The 24,664-nt window shown below is 35.1% G+C and overlaps 1 protein-coding gene across 8 annotated transcripts in view; it reads left to right on the forward strand.

Moving 5' to 3' along the window:
• Positions 1 to 24,664, forward strand: part of NEK1 (NIMA related kinase 1) — a 214,403-nt gene that overhangs the window by 134,926 nt on the left and 54,813 nt on the right. For 7 of the 8 annotated variants that reach the window (XM_053901128.1, XM_053901131.1, XM_053901130.1 and 4 more), the window contains 4 exons: positions 3,534 to 3,665; positions 5,566 to 5,631; positions 5,711 to 5,939; positions 16,752 to 16,904. In XM_053901128.1, coding sequence (XP_053757103.1) covers positions 3,534 to 3,665; positions 5,566 to 5,631; positions 5,711 to 5,939; positions 16,752 to 16,904 — 580 coding nt within the window. The remainder of the gene's footprint in view (positions 1 to 3,533; positions 3,666 to 5,565; positions 5,632 to 5,710; positions 5,940 to 16,751; positions 16,905 to 24,664) is intronic. The other variant, XM_053901135.1, reaches the window with a different exon arrangement.

A 24,664-nucleotide genomic window follows, 5' to 3' on the forward strand; every position in this document is an offset into this window, starting at 1 on the left:
TAGTTACCATGTGTCTTTCAGTTTGGATAGCCGTTATCTGGCACTGTGCTTGGCACTTAATATATCTTTTTTAAAATTATTTTTTTGTTTTGTTTATTTTGAGAGAGAGAGTGTGCACATGCACATGCACGTGAGGGAGGGGCAGAGAGAGAGTGGGGGAGAGAATCCCAAGTAGGCTCCATGCTGTCAGTGCAGAGTCCCACAGTGCAGGGCTCAATCCACTGAACTGTGAGATCATGACCTGAGCTAAAATCAAGAGTCGGATGCTTAACGGACTGGGCCACCAAGGCACCCTGACACTTAATACATTTTTGAATATGTTGATTAAATTTTATAAAATATTATATATTTGTTTTCTCACAAAAATCACATCAAGTTTATTTATTAAAATAGCAGAAATCATTTAAGTGAATTTAAACATTCACAAGATTATACAGTGGATAAATATGATATGTGATTAGAGAAGTAATTACTGATTTAAATAAATATGATAGAATTTGTACATCCAGATTAATGTGTTTCCTTCAAAATAATCATCTAGAGAAATAATATACTTCTCTAAAAATGCTGCTAGTGTTTCAGAACCAATTGGAACTTGTTTCTATTTCCTCAGAATTTGTTACCTTTTTTGAATATACCATATGGAAGGAAGACCATGGTAAAGTTTTAAAATATTTCTATGTCATCTTTCAAGATGACACCCAGATAATACCCAGCTGTGTTAGCTTTAGATTTTTAAAATTATTTATAACATCTTAAATATCAGTATACTTTTCAACGGTGCTGAACTATGGATTAGAGCAATGTTTCTGCCCTTTTTTAGTAAAGACTTAGTTTTTTTAGAGTAGTTTTAGGTTCACAGGAAAATTGATAGGAAGATACATATTTCCAGTGTATCCCCTGTCCCCTCACATGTATAGCCTCTCCCATTAATTAACATCCTCCTCCAGAGTTGTACATTGTTACAATTGATAAACCTGCATTTATGTATCATCACCCAAGGTCTGTGGTTTATATTACAGTTCCCTCTTGGTAGTGTGCATTCTGTGGGTTTGGACAAATGTATAATGACATATAACCATCATTACAGTATCATACAGAGTATTTTCACTGCCCTAAAAGTTCTCTGTGCTCTGCCTATTCATTCCTCCTACCACTCCCCTGCGAACCTCTGGTGACCATGCATCTTTGTATTGTCTCCATGGTCTTGCCTTTTCCAGAATGTCATATGGTTGGAATCATACAGTATGTAGCCTTTCAGATTGACTTCTTTCATTTAATAATATGCATTTAAGTTTCCTCTGTGACTTTGCATGGCTTGATAGCTCATTTCTTTTTAGCACTAAATAATAATCCATTATGTACCAGTTTTTTGCTTTTTAAAAAAAAATCTACTTACTGAAGGACATCTTGGTTGCTTTCAAGTTTTGGCAATTATGAATAAAACTGCTGTAAACATCTGTATACAGGTTTTTGTGTGGACATCTGTCTTAAACCCCTTTAGGTAAATACCAAGGATTGTGATTATTGGGTCACATGGTAAGAGTATGTTTAGTTTTGTTGGAAATTGCCAAAGTGTTTTCCAAACCATTGTACCATTTTGAATTCCCATCAGAAATGAATGAGAACTGTTGATCCACCTCCTCAGCAGCATTTTGTGTGGTCAGTGGTTTGGATTTTAACCAATGTTGTAGATGTGTAGTGGTATCACATTATTGTTTTAATTTGCAATTCCCATGGGTGCCTGGGTGGTTCAGTCGGTTGAGCATCTGACTTCGGCTCAGGTCATTATCTCATGGTTCGTGAGTTTGGGCCCCACGTCGGACTCTATGCTGACAGCTCATGGCCTGGAGCCTGCTTCCGATTCTGTGTCTCCCTCTGTCTCTGCTCCTCCCCTGCTCACACTCTGTCTCTCAAAAATAAATTAAAAGATTTAAAAAAATTTTGATTTGCAAATCCCAAATGACCTAGGATGTGGAGCATTTTTTTCATTTGCCTGTTTGCCATCTGTATATGTTCTTTGGTGAGGTGTCTGTTCAGATCTTTAGTACATTTTTTTAATTGGGTGGGTTTTTTTTTTATTGTTGAGTTTTAAGAGCTCTTTGTATATTTTAATTAACAGTGATTTAAGTCTTCATGTCTTTTGCACATGCTTTATCTAAGTCTGTGGTTTATCTTATTCTCTTGACAGTGTCTTTCATGGAGCAAAAGGTTTAAATTTTAGTGAAGTGTCCAGCTTATCAATTCTGTCTTTCCCGGCTTTGCCTTTGGTGTTGTATCTAAAAAGTCTTGTCAAACCCCAAATCATATGGATTTTCTCCTATGTTACCTTCCAGGAGTTTTATAACTTTGCATTTTATGTTTGGGTCTGTAATGAGTGAATTTTTGTGAAGGGTGTATCGTCGATGTTTGTTTAGATCCTTTTTCTGGGGGCAGGGGTAACATCTGGGTTGTCCAGATGTTGTAGTATCATTTGTCCTTTCTCCTGGCAACTCCTGTCCATTGAGTTGCCTTTGCTCCTTTGTTAAAGTTCATTTGGCTCTATTCGTTTGGGTCTGAGTTATGTTCTATTCCATTGATTTGTTTGTCTATTCTTTCACCAGTATTACACTGTCTTAATTACTGTGGTTTTATAGTAAGACTTGAAGAAATTACGTATTATCATTCCTTGAACTTTGTTCTTCAGTATTGTGATGGCTGTTTCCATCTTCTTTTGAATAACATAGGTATTATGTTAAATGAGAGTTCAGAAGACTAATTGCTACCTTATATTTCCAAGTGCTCAGTAAGTGTTGCATTTGAAACGTATACTCACCAGAAATATTTGTTTACTGGTTTGAAGGAGAACAAAGTAGAGAACAGACTTGCTGCCATGTTACCATGAGCATACCTGTAAATGCCATTTCCTTATATTGATGAATGGTTCAATGGTTCAACATGTCTTATTTCATATTGTTTAAAGTCTAAACAGCAAGATAAAAAAAGACACATGTTTGAATATAACTTGTGATATTTTTAATGACATTAAATCTTATTACCTGTACCTTCATTTCTTCCATTCCCCCATTCTTTCATTCTGTTGACATTTTTATAATGAGGGCTCTTATGTTGGGTGATTGATGTTCAAACTTTTAGAGATTACGCAAGCATTTCTTTTTCAAGTTTAAGATTAATAAGTAAAATATTTTTTCTTCCCATCAGATGTTGTAATGAATTAAAATTAAAGTGGAGGGACTGATGTCATAATCTTTTAGAAATCAGGTTTTTTAAAAAAAATTATTAAACATTGTTAATGCAATGGAAAGGAGTTATTTAGCACTACATGAGACTTGATTATGTTTACATCTCAGGCCAGAGATGTTTCTGTCTTTTCTGATCTTTCCTCAGACCTAGCACATTGTCTTACACAATAAAAATTGAGAAATGAAAAAACTGTAACTTTGGATAGAGTAGATAAACAGTGATTTGATAAATACCATTTTATTCTTCATACAAATATAAAGTTGCAAATATATTTAAATTTTTTATTATAGTTGGTGGCTAAAGGAGTAAAGAGTTCTGATATGTCTCCGCCACTGGGACACCCTGAAGCAGGTGGCTCTCCATCAAAGCAACAGATGAAATCTGTTATTTCTGTGACTTCAGCTTTGAAAGAAGTGGGCATGGTAAGTTCCCTAAAATTTAGAACTCCTCAAAGCAAAAAGTTATTAGAAGGATTAAATTTAATGAAACTACATTAATTCCTAGTGTTTCATTAAATTTTTTCTAAAAAGAATTACTTGTTAAGATTTTTGCGTATAGTTTACTCTGAGTATTGGAGCCTCATTGCTGATAGGTTTATATCTAGGACCACTTAATACATAAAAATAGATTTAAGTGATTGTCTCTCATTTTTACTTTAAGAGAATATTGAACAAATAAATTATATATAAAAATGTACAGAAAATAGTGCAACAAACATTTGTGATGGAACAAACATTAACAAACACTCTCACAATTAACAGTTTCATTTTTTTTAAGAAAGGTTCATTTTTTTTAAAAATAATGTCTCTTTGGTACTTAAATTAACTCTAAGAATAAAATCCAAGGCATGTTTACATTTATTTGGAAATTTTTAGCATAACAAATGTTGGAAGATTCATTATAATTACACTTACTCCATCAATTATTTCTTTTCCTTTCTACTTATAAATCTCTGTCATGCCAAATGGATAATGAAACAAAGAAATATGGGCAAATAAAAAGCTTAAACTTGGAAGTATGTGTCAGGTATTCATCTAAAATGTGAAAACTCTGTTCTGGAGTAAAGGAAATAGGCTCATGGTATGGGATTTCAGCCCAGAATTCAACACAGAGAAGGGAGAAGTCTACTGAATCATGTAACACATTAACCTGATTCTCTCCTATCTCATTAATTAATGTCTCTGCCTTTTAATTTCTGGCTGAATTTCATTAAGTTTTTGCAGACAACACTAATGTTACTGATACACCATTTTTTTTTTATAGCCTTTGTGTTTATCTTGAAAATAAGACTGAGTAGGAAAATACAAGTTTCTTGGTAACTCTCAAGAACTTCGTGTAAGAAATTACTGTTCTTTAAGTAGGTTTAGTCTCTTGCTTTCTGATAACGACTTTGCGTGTGCTGCGTTGTTCACTTCAACTTTAGATACCACTGTGTGGTTTCCTTCCTGGTACCCAGTCTCACATCTCAAGTAGCTGTTCATCTCTCTGGTTATAGCAACTGCTAATTCCTGACTACTTTATGGGGTAAAATGCTCTTTGTCTCATTTACATGTATTACTTTAAAACTGACCACTATACTCTTTTGTATTTTCCTCAAATCTTTCAAAATTTGAGGTAATCTATGTAATGAAATGGTTTTTCTTTATGTGTTGTCTTGGTAAATATTGCTACTTAAAACTTTGAAAACTGCTGTTTCTTACTCCGCATTTTTCAGATTATTTTTGCTCTCGTAGCATTCATAACTACTAATTTCGTCTTTGCGAGTGTTTAAAAATTCGAGTTGGTCTAGATCACTATGATTATACTAATCAAAGACAGAATTTATATTACTGTTGGTATAAAGGACTCAGAACTCATTACTGTTACTCTCTTTGTTTACTGAGAAAAACCAATTCTCAATTATGTTTAGTAGTATGGCTGAGCAGGAATATATGTACATGAAACATGAAGACAATTTCAAAATAATACAGCCTATCCTGAGTTACTCTATCCACTAAACTCCCTAGCTCCAATTAAGAGAGTACATCAGTTAATTTTCTTTTTATTTCTACCATTGACATAAAATTACCAAAAATCAGATGCCAAAAAGGAAGAGGATTTAGTTAGATATGTGATCAGTAATCTAAAAATAAGACAAATAATTGAGAATTGTCCCTTCTGCTATTAAGTATAATGAAGGAATCTGTGTTAACATTTTACAGGAATAAACAATTCACAAGGAACAATTTAATAAAAAACAAAAAGTAACAAAAATATGAAAGTTTTTAAGGTAGGCATTTTAAATAACATTATTTCTTACTCTGTAACTGTCTGTGTTTATAGGACAGTAGTTTAACTGATATCCAGGAAACCTCAGAAGACATGCAGAAGACTAACAATGCTATTTCAGTAGGTACAATTTTCAAACTTTCTCAGTCATTTTACTTAATTGTATACATATTAAAGTATAACATTTTAACTGTTTCAGAGTAAGCGAGAAATACTCCGTAGATTAAATCAAAATCTTAAAGCTCAAGAAGATGAAAAAGGAAAGCAATGTCACTCTGATACATGTGAAGTGGTCGTTAGTGAAGATGCCAAAGAGCCCGAAAAGGAAAAATCGGTTTCATCTGATCGCAAGAAATGGGAGGCGGGAGGGCAACTTGTGATTCCCCTGGATGAGTTAACATTGGACACATCCTTCTCTGCAACTGAAAGTATGTATAAAATCTTAATAATCTGTTTTGGTTTTGCACACATGTAAACTTGAATACTCTGAAAGAACAAACACTTGGATTGAGAGAGGCTGGAAAATTTCTTTGTATGTGAAAAATGGAGAAAACTATTCAACCTTACAAATAGCAAGGATTTGGGGGCACTAGGGTGGCTTAGTTGGTTGAGCGTTTCACTTCAGCTCAGGTCATGATCTCATGGCTTCTGGGTTTGAGCCCCACATCAGGCTCTGTGCTGACAGCTCAGCACAGGTTTATCAATTAATAAACCTGCATTTATGGAGCTGTAAAGGAGAAGAAAGATGTAAAGTGTTATTACTTGGGATATAGAATCACGGTAACCTTAGAGACCTGAAAATTATGCTAATTAGAAGGGCAAAATTTTTAAATCTAATTGATTTTGTTGCACTTAGAATAAAAATCTGAAGCCCTTTTCATAATTTACAAGGCTCTCCTGTGGTTCCCTCTGTATCCTCACTCTGTCCATTTTTTTCTACCTATACTCACTTCTTTTCACTTCTTAAAACACGCCAAACTCTTTTTCACAATCCTCTTCCCCTTGTCTCTCTTCTAAGTTCTTTGCGTGGCTGCCTCTTTCTTTTTCTTTTTCTTTTTCTTTTTCTTTTTCTTTTTCTTTTTCTTTTTTTTTCTGTCCCTGTTGTTCAACTTTCACCCCATTTCTGAAGTCCTCTTTATAGCAGAGCTCTTCAAAGCATTACCTTTTTACAACTCCAGTTCCTTTCTTTCCATTCTCCCTGAACTTTCCCTCTCTACTGCATGCATCAAAACCCTTCTAAGTGTTTCCAAAGATGCTCATGTCGGTAGTTAGCTATCCTTATTTTATGTACCTGTAGCATTTGATGTACTGGATTATTGTCCACTCTCTCTATCCCATTTTTCTTGAAACCCTTTGTTCAATTTTCAGCACTCTATTAAAAGTAGACCTCTTCTAAGATTATTTTCTAAATCATAGAATATTATTATTTTTAAGGAACTAATTACATGCTGTAATTATTTTCTTCATTTGTTTAATATATTTTACCTATGTTCCTTTTTGTAATATAAACTTTTAAAATACGTTTGCCTGACTTGTATTGCATATTTTATGTTTCCTATCATGTAGCACAGACTTTATGAATGAAGAGTAGTCATTAATTACATATATATGATGTTAAACGCAACTGATGTTGTGAGATCTCTCAGGTGATGAGGCTGTAAATAATTTAGAGCACTTCTGAGGCAATAAACTATCACCAGTATGACAGGTTGGGATAGAGGCAAAGGTAGAGGAATGCAAGCAAGTCTTATACAAGATAAAAGAAATCTCTGCCATGTTTTCTTAAAAAGTAGGAAAAAAGGTCATATGCAGACCATACAACAATTGGGTAATCTTGAATGATCAGATAGCCCTATCTCAGAAAAATATATGAGGACATATGAGATACCTTATTACCTTATTAAAAGCACTTTTATATGGAAAATAGCATGAGATTGAGAATACTGTAACATAAATAATACTTTGTCTCATGAGTTCAAAAATCATGTTTAACTTGAGTAGGCAAAGTATTTCATGTGGTAAGTTTTTACATAGTATAAACAGTGTATAAAATTATTCTTCACCTCAACATATACTCCATTTCCATCCCTGTTACCAGGTAACCACAGATACAGTTTATTGTTTATCCCTCTGAGCTCCTTCATATGTGCATGTGTGTGGGTGAGTGGTGTGTGTGTGTGTGTGTGTGTGTGTGTGTGTGTGTGTGTGTGTGTGTAGACACATACATACATACATACATACATACTATATCTTCTTTACCTGTTCATCAGTCGATGGACATTTGGGCTCTTTCCATAATTTGGCTCTTGTTGATAGTGCTGCTATAAACATTGGGGGGCATGTGTCCCTTCAAATCAGCATTTTTGTTTCCTTTGGATAAAGTAGTAGTGCTATTGCTGGGTTGTAGGGCAGTTCTATTTGTAATTTTTTGAGGAAATTCCATATTGTTTTCCAGAGTGACTATACCAGTTTGCATTGCCATCAGCAGTGATAGAGAATCTTAAGCAGGCTCCATGTGGAACCCGCTGTAGGGCTCAATCTCACAACCATGAGATCATGACCTGAGCCAGAAGGAATCGGATGCTTAACTGACTGAGCCACCCAGGCACCCCTATTTTTTGATGCAATTTGAAGTTCATTGCAGATATTGGTACACTTTGTCCCAAGTACTTCATAACATACATATCATTAAGCAGAGTTCAATATTTTTTTAGAAGTTTGTTTCTTTTAAATGTCAAATTTACATACAGTGAAATGCAAATATTTTAAATGAACATTTGCTGAGTTTTAACACAAGCCTATATCTATGTAACCCAAACCTCTAGAACATCACCATCTTCCCAAACAAAAAGTTTCATACCTCTTCCTGGTCAGTTTCTGCTTCTAGCAGAAGTCCCAGAGGAGAATTTTTCTGAATTTTTTCTTAGATTAATTTTCTTTATTCTAAAAAAATATATATATATTATTTTATTTATTTATTTATTTATTTATTTATTTATTTATTTATTTATTTATTTATTTATAAAGAGACAGAGTGTTAGCAGGGGAGGGGCAGAGACAGAGGGAGACACAGAATCTGAAGCAGGCTCCAGGCTCTGAGCTGTCAGCACAGAGCCTGATGCAGCGCTTGAACCCATAAAATGTGAGTTCATGACCTGAACCAAAATCAGACACTCAACCAACTGAGCCACTCAGGGGCCCCTAACTTTCTCTATTCTAGAGTTTCATTTAAACACTGTAACGGTTTGTATTCTTTTGTGTTTAGCTTGTTAAATTCAGCATAATGCTTTTTGAGATTAATCTGCATTGTGATTATCAATAGTTCAGTTTTTAGAAAATTCTTTTTTTTTAAATTTACTTTGTTATTAATAAAGTCACTTTTACTTTTTTTTACTCAATATTAGCTGGTATATCTTTATCCAGTCCCCCCTTCCCCTTTTAGTCTTTTTGTGTCTATATATCTAAAGTAGGTTTCTTGCAGCCAGCATGTTGTTAGGTTTGCTTTTTAAATCCATTCTTAAAATCTTTAACTCGGTTGTTTAGACCATTTATACTCAATGTGGATGTTAAGATGGTTGGATCTAAAAATGACATTTTGCCATTTGTTTTTTGTTTGTCTTATCCATTCTTTGTTTCCTTTGCCCTTTTGTTTTTCTTTTGGATTGAGTATTTTTATGATTTCATTTTATCTCTGTTATTGTTCAGTTTACTGTTATTTTAGTGTTTGCTTTAGACATTATAGCACACATCTTTAAGTTACAGTCTATCTTCCAGAGATTGATTACATTTCTCATATAGCGTAAGAACCTTCCAACAGTATACTTAGATTTGTTTCCTCCTAGTCTTTATGCTGTGTTTTTGTTTGTTTGTTTACCTTATGTGATAAACCCACAATACATTATGGTCATTTATCCTTGAAGGAATTTTAAATAATAATAGAAACAGTCTTTTGTATCTACCCATGTAGTTACTGTTTCCAACAGTCTTCATAATATTTGTATAAATGAGATTTCCATGTGTTACCATTTTTCTTCTGCCTGAAGGACTTTACTTTCTTGTTGTGTAGTCCTGCTGGTGATGATGAGTTCTTTCAGCTCTTGTATGTCTGTAAAAGCGTTTATTTTGCCTTTCTTTTGCAAAGATTTTTTTTGGGGGGATAGAATTCTACCTTGATATTTTTTTCTTTTAGTACTTCATGATATTGCTCCAATGTCTTCCAGTTTGCATTTCTTGTGATGAGAATCTTCTATCATCCTTGTTATTCCTCTGTATGTAATATGTCTTTTTTCTCCTTGATGTTTTTAGCTTTTTTCCCTAAGCCTTGGTTTTAGTAAATTTGATAATTATGTGCCTTGATGTCATTTTCTTCATGTTTCTTTTGCTTGGGTTTTGTTGAGCTTCTTGGATTTGTGAGTGGTTTTCATCAAATTTGGATAATTTTGGCCATTATTTTTTCTAGCGTTTTTTTGTCTTTTCTAGAAGTTCATATGGAGCTTGTTAATGTTTTCTTTTTCTCTAGTTTTCATCATTTGTCTCTGTAGCTTAATGAACATACAGAATTTATTTATGAAAATTGTAAACATCCTCTCTACTAATTAGGTCATCTATAATTTTTAGGTTGATATTAATTGGTTGAAATTTTTTCTTTATTGAAGGTTGAATTCTTTTGCTTCTGTGCATGGCTTGGTCATTTTTCGTTTGGTAGCTAAAGCATGAATTTTACCTAGATGGGTGGCTGTATATTTTTATATTCCTATAAATATTCTTGGCTTTTGTTCTGGGATACAGTTCAGTTATGTATAAATAGCTTGACCATTTTAGGTTGTGGTTTTAGTATTTATTAGGTAGAACTAGAGCAATATCTATGGCTAATCTATCTCCTTTTGCTAAGTCTGAAACCTTTGTGAATAATCTACCTGATGACTTGTGAATTAAGAAGACATTTTTTTCTGGCTGGTGAGAAGAGGGACTATTTTTGACCCTGTTTGAACTGCAAGTATTATTCCCTATACTCCATTTGGATGATCTTTTCCCTAGACTACAGTAATTTACCATGTGTGTGCTAATTCCAGGGAGCTCAAGTTCTGAGTTCTCTTTGTGTAGCTTTCTATTCCTTAGTACTCTATCCTTCCAACATGAGCCACTTTTGCCTCCTAGACTTACAATTCTGTTACCTCAGCTCAGACCATCAACTCCACCTGGTTTTCCCTTCCTGCATCAAAGGGAACAAAGTTCATATTGTTTCATATGGACATTTAGTTTGTCCAATTTTGTTTATTACTTTCTCCATATTGTTTTGGTACCTCTGTCAAATAGCACATGGCTGTAAGTAATGGGCCTATTTATGGGTTTTCTACTTTATAACTATCCTTTTAAAAGTTAGTCCCCTACTGGGAATCATTTTTGCTTTCTAAAACTGATTATTACCTGCTAATTTGTAGATTCTTTCAAGGAACTAGTACATACAAATTTGTATCAACATTTTGTATTTGGTTACCATTAAAATTTAAATGACTTATATATACTGTAATATGTGAGATTGCATCTTGTCTATTAATGCTTTGAGCATTCTTACAAAAGGCTTCTAAGACTCAAACATCAATAGCTAATTTCCCATTTTTTTGCTCTGCTAAATTTTATTTAAAAAATTTTTAATGTTTATTTATTTTTGAGAGAGAGAGAGACAGAGCACAAGCAGGGGAGGAGCAGAGAGAGAGGGAGACAGAATCTGAAGCAGGCTCTAGGCTCTGAGCTGTCAGCACAGAGCTTGAAGGGGGGTTCAAACCTATGAACCATCAGATCATGACCTGAGCGGAAGTTGGATGCTTAACCAACTGAGCCACCCAGGTGCCCCTGTTTTTATTTTCCTTCAAACTATAGAGTTTAATTTGTAACTATTTTATTTACTTACTTTTTATTGAAACATAGTTGACATGAAATAGATTACTTTCAGGTGTGCAGCATGGTGATTCAACATTTATATAAATTACGAAGTAACCACCAAGATCTATCTAGCTTACCATCTGTCACCATACAAAGTTGTTACATATAATTGACTATGTTTTCTTTGCTATACATTGTATCCCCTTGTTTTATTTATTTTATAACCAAAAGTTTGTACCTTTCAATCCCCTTCCCCTATTTTCCCTATCTTCCCTACTCCCTCCACTCTAGCAACCAGCAGATTATTCTCTGTATCCATGAGCCTGTTTCTGTTTTGCTTTATTCATTTGTTTAGTTTTTTGGATTCCACATATAAATGAAGTCATACAGTATTTGTTTTTCTTTCTCTGACTTACTTCATTTAGCATAATACCCTCTGTGTGCATCCATGTTGTTGGAAATGGCAAGATTTCATTCTTTTTTTGTGGCTGAGTAATTTCCTTTGTGTGTGTGTGTGTGTGTGTGTGTGTGTGTGTGTGTGTGTGTGTATGTATGTGTGTATATATATATATATAGTTGATCCTGAACAATTCAGGTGTTAGTGCCCTGACCACCCCTGTGTGGTCTGAAATCTGCATATTACTTTTGATTCCCCAGACATTTAACTGCTAATAGCCTACTGTTGACTGGAAGCCTTACCAATAGCATAAGTAGTTGATTAACACATATTTTGTGTTTATATGTTTTAGGTAATGAACTCTTATAGTAAAGTAAGCTAGAGAAAAGAAAATGTTATTTGAAAAATCATAAAGAATGGAAAATATACCTACAGTACTGTACTGCATTTATTGAAAAAAAAATCAACACATAAGTGGACCCAAGGCTGTTCAAACCTGTGTTGTTCAAGGGTCAAATGTATACCACATCCTCTTTACCCATTCATCTATTGGTGGACACTTAGATTTCCTCCATATCTTGGCTATTGTAAATAATGTTCCAGTGAACATAAGGATGCATAATATTAATTTTGGGCTTTTTTGTTCTTAGTAGCTCCTTTAGGTGTAGGATTAGATTGTTTATGTGAGATTTTTCTTGTTTCTTGAGATGGGCTTGCATCACTATAAACTTCCTTCTTAGAATTGTCTTTGCTGTGTCCCATAGATTTTGGAGCATTGTATTTTTATTTTCTTTTGTCTCAAGGTATTTTTTGATTTCCTCTTTGATTTATTCTTTGACCCATTGGTTTTGTTAGCCTTCACGTATTTGTGTTTTACAGTTTTCTTCAGTTTTAGTTTCATACTCTTTTGTTGTATTTGTAAAAGATGCTTGATATCTCAGTTTTCTTAAATTAATTGAGATTTGTTTTGTGACTTAATATGTAATCTGTCATGGCGAATGTCCCACGTACACTTGAAAAGAATGTCTGTTCTGCTATTTTGGGGTGTAATGTTTTGTATATACCTATTAAATCCATCATGATCTATTCATCGATGTGAATGGAATATTAAAGTCCTCTACTATTATTGTATTACCATCAGTTTCTCTCTTTATGTTTGTTAATATTTGCTTTATGTATTTAGGTGCCCCTATGTTGGATGCATTGATATTTATAGATGTTCTGTCCTCTTGTTTGATGTATGTATTCATTGTGTAGTGCCCTTTATTGTCTCTTGTTACAGTCTTTCTTTTAAAATCTATTTTTTCTGGGACACCTGGGTGGCTCAGTTGGTTGAGTGTCTGACTTCAGCTCAGGTCATGTTCTTGCAGTCTTTGAGTATGGGCCCCACATGGGGCTCTGTGCTGACAGCTCAGAGCCTGGAGCCTGCTTCCGATTCTGTGTCTCCCTCGCTCTCTGCCCCTCCCCCACTCATGCTCTATCTCTCTCTGTCTCAAAAATAAATAAACTTAAATATATTTTTCCTGTTGTAAGTATTGCTACCTCAACTTTCTTTATGTTTCCATTTGCATAGAATAGCTTATTCTAACCCTTCACTTTTAGTCTGTGTGTCTTTAGATCTGAAGTGAGTCTCTTGTAGGCAGCATATATATGGCCTTTTTTTTTTAAATCTATTCCATGACCCTATGTCTTTTGATTGAAGCATTTAGTTTATTTACATAAACCTTCACTTATACATGTAAATAAAGGTATTTGGTATGTGGTTACCATAGGTTCACATATAACATCCTGTGAATCTAGTGGTCTGTTTTAAGTTGAAGGCCATTTAAGTTCAAGCACTTTCTTTTTATTTAAAAAAAATTTTTTTTAATGTTTATTTTTGAGAGAGACTGAGACAGAATGAGAGTGGGGGAAGGGCAGAGAAAGAGGGAGACACAGAATCCAAAGCAGGCTCCAGGCTCCGAGCTCCAAGCTGTCAGCACAGAGCCCAATGCGAGGCTCGAACTCATGAGCTGTGAGGTCATGACCTGAGCCGAAGTCAGGTGCCCAACCGACTGAGCCACCCAGGCGCCCCTGAGTTCAAGCACTTTCTAAAAGCACTACATTTTTACCATCCCCCAAACATTTTATGTGTTTGATATCATGTTTTACATCTTACTATTTTGTGTATCTCTTGACTAATTATTGCAGGCCTAGATGATTTTAATATTTTTATCTTTTAACCATCATGTTAGATGTGAGGGCAGTTGATCCACAGCTTTGGTTTTATGCTTACTTTTACCAGTAAGATTTTTTCGTTCTTAATTTTCTAATTTTTGGTTTTGATCTTTTCTTTTTTTGTTTAATGAAATCCTTTCAACATTTCTTGGAGGGCCAGTTTGGTATTGATGAACTCCTTTAGTTTTTGCTTGTCTGGGAAACTTGGTTATGCCTGGCCCTCAGTGTGGCTTGTTGTGATATCTGGCTGCAACTGTTGTAGGTGTTTTAGTTTTTGGGACTAGCCCTCCCACCCCAGTCCCGGTTAACTTTGGAGGGGCTGTGGTGCCTGCTGAGGGTGCCCTCCAGGAGTGGGTGGAACAACTCTGAGTGATAACTTTGCCAGATAGAGTATTCTTGTTTATAAGTTGTTGTTTTTTTTCCTTTCATTACTTGGAATATATCATGCCACACCCTTCTGGCCTGTCAAGGTTCTGCTGAAAAATTAGCTGATAGGTTTGGGGGGTTCCTTGTAAGTAACTAGTTGTTTTTCTCTTGCCGCTTTTAAGACTCTTCTTTCTTTTTCTTTTGTTTTATTTTTCTTTTTCTTCTTTCTTTTTCTTTTGTTTTAGTTATTTATTTTGAAGACAGAGTGAGTGCAAGTGGGGGAGGGGCAGAGAGAGAACCCCAAGCAGTCCAGAGGCTGATGCAGGGCTCAATCCCGTGAACTGTGAGGTCATGACCTGAGCCGAAATCAAGAGTCAGACACTCAACTGGCTAAGCCACTCAGGCACCCCAAGACTCTCTATCTTTAACTGCTGATACTTTGATTGTAATGTTTTGGTGTGGGTCTCTTTGAGTTCATCTTATTTGGGACTCTGTGCTTACTGGACTTAGATGTATACTACCTTTACCAGGTTAGGATGTATTCAGCTGTTGTTTCTTCAAATAAGTTTTCTGTCCCTCTCTCTCTTTTCCTTCTTGGACCCTATAATGCTAATGTTAGTACACTTAATGTTGTCCCAAAGGTCCCTTAAACGATTCTCATTTTTAAAACTTCTTTTTTCTGATTATTGTTTTGATTGAGTAATTTCCACTACCCTGCCTTCCAGATTATTGATTCTTTCTTTTGCATCATCTGATCTGCTGTTGATTCCCTCTAGTGTATTTTTCATATCAGTTATTGTATTCTTTAGCTCTGATTGGTTATTGTTTTATATGTTCTATCTCTTTGTTGAAGTTCTCATTCTGTTCTCTTCTTCTGAGTTTAGTAAGCATCTTTATGACCATTACTACTTTGGACTCTTTATCTGGTGGACTGCTTTTCTCCATTTTGTTTAGTTCTTTTTCTAAGGTTTTGTCTTATTCTTTTACTTGGAACATATTTCTCTGTCTTCTCATTTTGCCTCACTGTGTTTCTGTGTATTAAGTAGATCATTATGTCTTCAAGTCTTGAAGGAGTGGCTTTATTCCGAAGGGGCCTACTAGTCACCTAAGCCAGGTTCTCATGAGTGGGCTGCCTGAACCCTCCTGTTGTGGCTGGGTCAACATTTTGCAGACTTGCTGGTGTACACAGCTGCCTGTGAGGTCTGACTTTCACTAATACAGGTGTACTGTTGAATGACGCTGGCCCTCAGTGTGGCTTGTTGTGATAGCTGGCTGCAACTTTAGTATTTGGGACTAGCCCCCCCTCCAACCAGGTTAACTTAGGAAGGGCTCTGGTGCTGGCTGAGGGTCCCATCCAGGAATGGTGGAACAGAGAATTGCTTGGAAAGGGCTCCTGACCAACCTACGCTGCTTGCAGGGTATACTAAGGAAGGGACTCTGGGCCCGGGTGGGCATGTTGGGTAGGGCAAGTCCACAGGGGAATGCCAGGGTGGAGCTAGTGGTGCTAGCACAGTAGGTGGAAAGTGTCAGAAATGGCACCCACCGGAGCTGGGTCAGCTAGGTAGAAAGAGGATAAGAAAAACTATACCCCAGCACTTTCATCCCTGGAAAACTTTCCAACAGATCCCTGCCCTTTGGGCACATATCTGAAGTTAGTGCTACACTGGCCTGGGACTTGGAGTCAGTGGCATTGTGCATACTCCCTTTAAGAGTGGAGTTGCAGTTTCCTGCTGCTCTCTAGCTCTCCCAAACATAAGCAAGCCGCCTTGGTTTTCAAAGCCATACATTATGGGTGCTTGTCTTTCTGGTACAGATCCCCTGGGCTCTGGAACCTCATGTGGAACTCAGACCCCTCAGTCCCCAGGGAGGGCCTCTGCAGCTGTGATATCACTCACTGTGGGTCACCGTGCCAGGGATGCGAGTCCTGACTAAATTGCATCTCCACCCCTCTGCCCATCTCAATGTGTCTTTTTCTTTGTATTTTTAGTTCTTTGTGATCTGTTCAGCTAGTCTTCAGTTCGTTCTCAGAGATAGTTGTTCTACATGTAGTTATAGATTTTGGTGTGTCCCTAAGAGGAGATGAGTTCTTGATCTTCCCATTCTGCCATCTTGATCCTGCCCCCCTTAAGTATTTTAAAAGTATTTTAGTAGATCTATAGTTTTATTACTACTGTTAGTAATATCACTCATCATCCATTCTTTCTGTTCATCATTCATTCTCTGAAAGTCTTTTAAAGCATCAGCTTACGTTCCTTGTGATACAACCTTTTTTCCCTTTGATGTGTTCAGTTGGATAGATCTTAAATGTGCCTTATAAAACAGTAATAGTGTTACGTTCTATCAGTGAGATTTGTTTTTTTGTGTCTTTTTCTTATAGAACATACAGTGGGAGAGGTTATCAAATTAGATCCTGGTGGGTCTCCAAGAAAAGTCTGGGGGAGAAGCCCTACAGATTCAGTTCTGAAGATACTTGGAGAAGCTGAACTACAGCTTCAGACAGGACCACTAGAAAACACAACCGTTAGACGTGGTAAGCAGAAACAGATTGTTTTTCCATACTAGTAGTAACGTTATTAAGAATTAAATTGTATTTTTAAAGATCTGTCTATTTTAAGTGAATTGTTTATAATAGGTTATCTTTTTGTTCTAGTTAGATGGACATTAGTCGTATTTTCTGAAGAGTTGTCTCAACATTGTAGTCTTGAATTTTGACCTGACATAACCTGGATGGAATCTTAAAAGAAAAGGAAAAGGAAATGTTCATAGGGTGAGCCAGAAAAGTAGAACAGTCAAAATGTTGTTTTACATGAAGAGAGAGATAGGAACAATGCATGTGGATTCTGGAATTAGGTTGAATAAAGATATCTGTAGTAGTTATGACAACATTATTTTAGGACTGGGGAGGGTGAATTGTGAGGCAAGAGGAAAACACTTACGTTCCATGAGTATTGTGCATCTTGGTATTACAGCTATGCATATGAAGAGTGTCCATGTATAAAACAGGTGTTTTCACATTTAAAAGCTTATTCAAATGAGAGGCTGAATATGGTTTTTCTTTTTTCAGAATCTGTGTCTAGACATGAATGTATGTCACTATTGTGTTCTCTCTCAATCTATCTCTTTTTTCCCTGTCTCTCCTTAAGTTTGTCTCTGACAACTTTGTGCATACTTTTATCCTTGCCTTTTTCATGCAGTATCATCATTTACTTTTTTTCATTTGTGTCTGTCCTCTGAGAGCAAGGATGATCTTTTTACTCTTTGTAGCTTTCCTGCCTAACACGTAGTAGTAGGAACAGCTAATTAGTGTTCCATAAATAGTTGGTAAATTGAAGTTAAAAAAAAGGTAAGACAAATCATAAATGACTTTTCAGTTCCAGTTCTCTGAAGATGGATTATTTGAATATGGAGAATATTGAATTTAGAGAATTATTTGAATTAGAGTGATGCTCATATTTGAAACTGACAAAAAAAAACCCAAAAAACCCACAACATAGGTGGTAAAGTTATTCGAAGTGTGTATAAAGAAATTAGCCAGATGCTATTTTGCCAGTGAGATGAACCTATACACGTTATTAAAGTGTAAAAAGTAGATTATTTTCTTTTTAAGGGTGAATCTCCTAGCCATTAATCATTCTAGCATTTTCTTTAATATTAAAAGAAAGAGCAATTTCAAGAGAGAAGTATATACAATTACTTGTTTGAAAAAAGGGTATACAAACTGCATGTATTTGTAATTAATTTGTTCCCATTCTTGTATCTGAAAATTGTATAATTTTATGCCAGACACTAATCAGAAACAAAATGCTAGTCATTTAGTATTCTTACATCTTAGTCTGATCCTGTTGTCAGAATACCTCAGGCTTTATTAAGGAAAAAAAAGTCTCCAGGCCAAAATCTTTTCAAAAATAACGATAAAAATTTTATATTATTTTGTAATCTAAAAATCCTTTATGTGTTTATATTAGAACCATTACTTTAAAAACATCAGATTCAGATTCTTTTTATGTAAGATCATTATTGCTTAAATATGTACAATTTGGTGTACAATAATACTTACGTAATGTGGAAGCAGGCCTTCTCCATATTCATATAATCCATCTTCAGAGAACTGGAACTGAAAAGTCATTTATGATTTGTCTTCCTTTTTTTTAACTTCAATTTACCAACTATTTATGGAACACTAATTAGCTGTTCCTACTACTATGTGTTAGGCAGGAAAGCTACAAAGAGTAAAAAGATCATCCTTACTCTCAGAGGACAGACACAAATGAAAAAAAAACACATGATAATATTGCATGAAAAGGGCAAGGATAAAAGTAGGCACAAAGTTAAGAGGTAGTGCAGACATGTTTAAGTAACTAACCATATCTTGGATAGTTAAAAAAAAGACTTCTCAGAGTTGTCCTCTGCCCTCTTTTTAATTTTTCTCTAATGCTCTGTGCTAGGATTTTAACACAAAGAAGTCACAGTTTCTTACCATTAGGAAATCCCATGTGGCAAAATCTGTGTTGGAAGTGTGTGTGTAATGGTATGGAGCCACAGATTAGGAGGCTTTATGTTGTCAATATCGTCTAGTTTCATTAAGTATGGTAAGGCCCTTTTGGGTTAGAGAAAGCCACAGAGAGAGGAAGTGATCTTGAGCTAGGCCAAAAATAAAAAAGAGCTCATTGGGTAAATAAGGGGGGGAGAATGAAGTTCCAGGCAATACACAATCCCAGTATATGCAAAGACAAAAAAAGTTTATTTAATATGTGTGTGGGAGCAGCTTCATGCAGTGGAAGGATAATGGGCTTTGGTTCCAATTCTAGTTCCGATCACTTGCCCAGCAGCCATGGGCAAGTTGCTCTGACTTTGACATTCAATTTCTCTATGTGTAGAATGGAAACACTGTTATTAAGGATTGTTTTGTGGATTTAATGACAAACATAAAGGACCTGCAGTGTTCTCTAGTCTCCCAGTCTTTATGTAAGTGTCTCATCAATTTGATTGTCTTAAGCCCTTTTTGTGATAGAAGGCATGTGAACAATATGAGAGATTTTGTATGTTCATAGCAGTTTGTCTTAAGATTTTATTCTTGAAAGTCAGTTTGGCTGAATGTAAATCTTTGGTTTATATTTCCATTCCTTGAATTTCTTTACTATATGAAACTCCATTGTTTTCTGCCATAAAGCAAAGCTATCAAGAATCTGATGACAGTCTTATTTTCTCTTATAAATGATTTGGTCATTTTGCTTGGATACTCAAAGGATGTCTTTCTTTTTCCTTAAAGTCCAGTAGTTTTTAAAAAATACATTTGGTGTTATCATTATTTTCCAGTAGGTTCTGTGTTTTTTTAATAGTTACTTTTGTTTTAGAGTAATTTGAGGTTCATGGCAATATTGAATAGAAAGTACAGTTTCAGTGTATCCCCTTCTTTGACCTATGCATGGCCTTTCCAACCAACAACATCCTCTCTCCAGAGTGGTGCATTTGTTAAAATTGACAAACCAGCATTGACACATTATGATCACCCCAAATCCATAGTATAAAGCCCACTCTTGGTTTTATACCATTCATGGATTTTGACAAATATAAAGTGATACACATACACTATAATATACAAAATATTTTATTGCTCTAAAAAATCCCTGTGTTCTACCTATTTATTCCTCCCTCCTCTCAAACTCCTAGCAACCACTGGTCTTTATAGTGTCTCATTAGTTTTGCCTTTTCTAGAATGTCATGGCTGGAATCATACCATATGTAGCCTTTTCATACTGGCTTCTTTAGTAATAGGCATTGAAGTTTTCTCCCTGTTTTTTCATGGTATGATACCTTATTTCTTTTTAGTGCTAAATAATATTGCATTGTAGGGATATGCCACAGTTTGTTTATATAGGTTATTCAGTAGGTTATTCACCTATTGAAAGACATTTTGATTGATTGCAAGTTTTGGCAATTATGAATAAAACTGCTATAAATATCTATGTGCATGTTTCTGTTAAGACAAAAGATTTTACTTCTTGAGTAAATACCAAGCAATGTGAATGCTGGTTTATGTGTTAACAGTTTGTTTAGTTTTACAACACTCTGCCAAGCTTCCAAAGTGGCTGTACCATCTTGCACCCCCATGAGAAACGAATGAGAGCTCTTATTGCTCCACCTCCTCGGCAGCATTTAGTGTGGTCGGTGATTTGGATTGTAGCCATTGTAGTAGACGTGTAGCGGTATCACATTGTTTTGATTTGCAATTCCCAAATGGCATGTGATGTGGAGCATTTTTTCAGATGCCTGTTTGCCATCTATGTATGTCTTTGCTGAGGTGTCTGTTCAGATCTTTAGTCCATTTTTAAGTTGGGCTGTTTAGTGTTGTTTTTTTTTAATTGTTGAGTTTTAAGAGTTCCTTGTATGTTTTGGTTAACAGGGCTTTAAGTCTTTATGTCTTGTGCGAATATTTTCATCCACTCTGTGGCTTGTCTTCTCATTTTCTTGACAGTGTCTTTTGTAGAGCAAAAGTTTTAAATTTTAGTGAAGTCCAGAGTCGCCTGAGTGGCTCAGTCAGTTGAATATCCAACTCATGATTTCAGCTCAAGTAATGATCTTACCATTCATGGGATTGAGCCTTGCACTGGGCTCTGTGCTGACAGCGCTGAGCCTGCTTAGGATTCTTCCCCCCCCCCCCTTTGCCACCCCCCTGACACACTTGCACATGCTTTTTCTCTCTAAATAAATAAATAAACATTTAGAAGAAAAATAAATTTTAGTGAAGTCCACCTTATTAATTCTCTTTTTCATGGATCGTGCCTTTGGTAGTATATCTAAAATGTCATTGCCAAACTTGAAGTCATCTGGATTTTCTTCTGTGTTATCTTCTAAGGGTTTTATAATTTTGCATTTTACATTTAGGACTGTGATCAGTTTTGAGTTCATTTTTGTGAATAGTGTAAGGTCTGTATCTAGATACTTTTTGGGGGAGAGGGGAAATGGGATCTCCAGATGTTCCCGTGCCATTTATTATAGAGTCTATCCCTTCTCCATTGAATTGCCTTTGCTTTTTCATTGAAGATCAGTTGACTGTATTTATATGAGTCTATTTCTGAGCTATGTTCTGTTTCATTTATCTATCCATTACCATACTGTCTTGATTACTATAGCTTTATACTGAGTCTTGGAGCTGGGTAGTATCATTCCTTGAACTATGTTCTCCTTCAATATCATGTTGGCTTCTCTGGATCTTTTGCCTCTCTACATAAACTTTTAGAATCATGTTGAATCAACTTTTAGATATCAGTGTTGATATCCGCAAAATAACTTTCTAGGATTTTGACTGGGATTGCATTGAATCTATAGATCAAAATGGGAAGGACTGACGTTGTGACAATATTCAGTCTTCCTATTCATGAACATGGAATATCCCTTAATTTTTCTTTGATTTTTTTAATGAGAGTTTTATAGTTTTTTTCATTGTAGTGTATCTTTATAATATGTGGTTTCCAATCCTTCCCCCACCCCAATTTTAGGAAAGTGTTATTGAATTATAGTTTTTCTAGTTTTCTCTTCCTTAAGTCTATTTCAGGAACTTCTGTTTGTATTTTTGATATTTTTCATCTTTCTCTAATATCTGCCACTTTCTCTTAAATCCTTTCTATCACTTTTTTCAATTGAAATTTTTCTCTCCTGTTCTCCTTTTATATCTCTTAATGACATTATGTGTTTTGTTTATATGATTTTGTGTTTATTCTAAGATATTTATTTTTAAGATTTTTTTTCTTTTTTTCCCCTAGTTTTTCTCTAACTCTATCAACTGCCTCATTTCTGATTACTTTCTCATTATAATTTATATTCTCTAATGTCTTCCATGATGTTCTTAATTTTACTAACAAATTTTTTAGTACGTTATAATTTTAGTTTTTTGGTAGGTTTTAATTTTCTATAGCAGTGGTTCTCAAATGAGGGTGATTCTGCACACAGAAGACATTTTGCATTGTTGGGAGACATTTTTGGTTGTTAACTGGGAAGGGCACTATATATCTAGTGGGTAGAGGCCAAGGAAGCTGGTAAATCTTCTACAGTGCATACTATAACAGGTGCTCTCCAAAACAAATAATTATCTGATCCAGTAATGCCAAAGTTGGGAAACACCAGTCTTTGAGGACATTATTCTACTTCATACTCTTTTTTTTTTCTGATAACTTGTACAGAATTCAACAATGATCCTCTGTTACTTATTTTTATGTGAAATTAGATTTATTAAACTTTTAGGCGCATGAAGTCAAAATAGCTTTTCTAACTTCATAGCCTGTTAGGGCTTCCTTTTCGGTTATTTTCATGTAGTGTTTAAAAATTAAAGCCTAGGTAGGGGTCCCTGGGTGGCTCAGTTGGGTAAGTGTTCTGACTCTTGGTTTCAGCTCAAGTCATGATCTCACATTTTATGAGTTTGAGCCCCACATTGGACTCTGTGCTTACAGTTTGGAGCCTGCTTGGGATTCTCTCTCTCTTTCTCTCTCTCTCTCTCTCTCTTTCTCTCCCTTCCTTTGCCCCTTCTGCATGCTCTCTCTCTCTCAGAATAAATAAATGAATTTAAAAAATTAAAATAAAATTGTTGCCTTGTAGTTTCTGAGCTCTTCTGTCTTTGTTCCTTTCCCCCACTTTTCTCTTTCCTTTGTTTCTCTTATACCTGCACAGATCAATTTGGATTCTCCTTCCAGCAATTTCTTCAGAGTCTGAGGCTTTGTTCTAGGAGGGAGCTTTAGTTGGTTAGTTTTCAGAATTCTTAGGACCCAGACTTCTCCCACCCTTTCTGACCTTCCCATTGACCCTTTCCATTTACTTGCAAATTAAAATGTGTAAAAATTATTCCCATTTCAGCTGCTTTTCTTAAATTGACCCATCATGCTTGCTTGTAAATACCTGCTGTCTCTTTTGGGGGTTCTTCTGACTTGGGGCCTGTTAAGTGCCCTACTGTTTTCCTCTTTTGAACAGATGCTTTTACTGAGTCTGGAGGCTGTCAATGATTTGTCCCCATTCATATGTACTTGGGGGTTTGTGAGGATACCTTGTCGCCTAGATTTGGTTTAGATGTTATTCATGGATATATGGTTTTGCTATCCTGATTTTTTCTGTTTTGTGCAGGAATTCAGGGAAATAAAACAAAACAGCATTCTTTTCTCTCTTCCCAGATTTCTGCATTTGTCTTTAAATACTTGATCCATGTATGATGTTGCTGTAAAACTTTTTCTCCCATTTGACTGTTCCTTCCTACAACCACTGCCAGGGAAAATAATTCATAAGAGATCCTCACTTATGATTTTCCCTTTTTGGTAAGGTGCTTGTAGTGTTTGGGTATCAAGGTTTTTTCTGACCTTACAAAACAAGTTGGGGAATATTCCCTTTTTCCCTGTTTTCTGGAAAACTTTGTAAAAAATTATTACTTTTTCCTTGAGTATTTGGAAGAATTCAACTATGAAGCCATAAGACTGTGGAGTTATCTCTGAAAAGATTTCAATTATGGATTTAATTTGTGTTGTAATTTCTTTTGAATATTTAGATTATTTGCAAATATTTTGCATTTAATTTGCTGACATTTTGGAGTCTTTCTAGTTATCTTTTTGTTATTGCTTTCTAGTTTCATTGTATTGTGATTACAGAACATCATACTGTGCATAATTTTCATCTTGAAATTTTTGAGACTTGCTTTATCACCCAATGACAATCTGTTTTGATGTTTCATATATACTTGAAAAGTTATTCAGTATAGTTGTATGTATGTATGTTCTTTGTCAAGTTGTTTGTTATATGAAAGTCTTCTATATTTTTACTGATTATTTTCATCTGGTTGTTGTATCAGCTACTTAGAGAAGAATGTGAAAATCTCCAAGTGTATTTGTGGATTTGTTGTTTTCTCCTTTTAATTCTATACATTTTTGCTACTTGTTATTTAGTGCATATCAATTTAAATTGTTGCAGTGATTGTTTAGGTTGTTGCATTATATTGTTTAGGTGATTGCATTGACTCTTTTATACATCTTCTGTTGTATTGACCATTTTTATTATTATGACTTCTCTTTTTATCTCTAGTAACATTACTTCTTTTAAAGTCTACCTCACATTATATAGCTACAGCATTTTTTTGGTTAATGTTTGCTCATTATGTTTTTTCTGTATCTTCTTCTAATTTCTCTGATTCCTTATGTTTTTCTGTGTCTTGTATCTCAAATCCAGGCTGCCCATCTTTGTCTTTTAATCTTGATTGTTTAACTTATTCATGCGTAATGTAATTACTGATATGGTTTGCTTTTTAGTCTGTGTAGC

The sequence above is a fragment of the Panthera pardus genome, unplaced genomic scaffold (assembly GCF_024362965.1).
Source record: "Panthera pardus isolate Hobbes unplaced genomic scaffold, ASM2436296v1 HiC_scaffold_13, whole genome shotgun sequence".
NCBI classification, from domain to species: domain Eukaryota; kingdom Metazoa; phylum Chordata; class Mammalia; order Carnivora; family Felidae; genus Panthera; species Panthera pardus.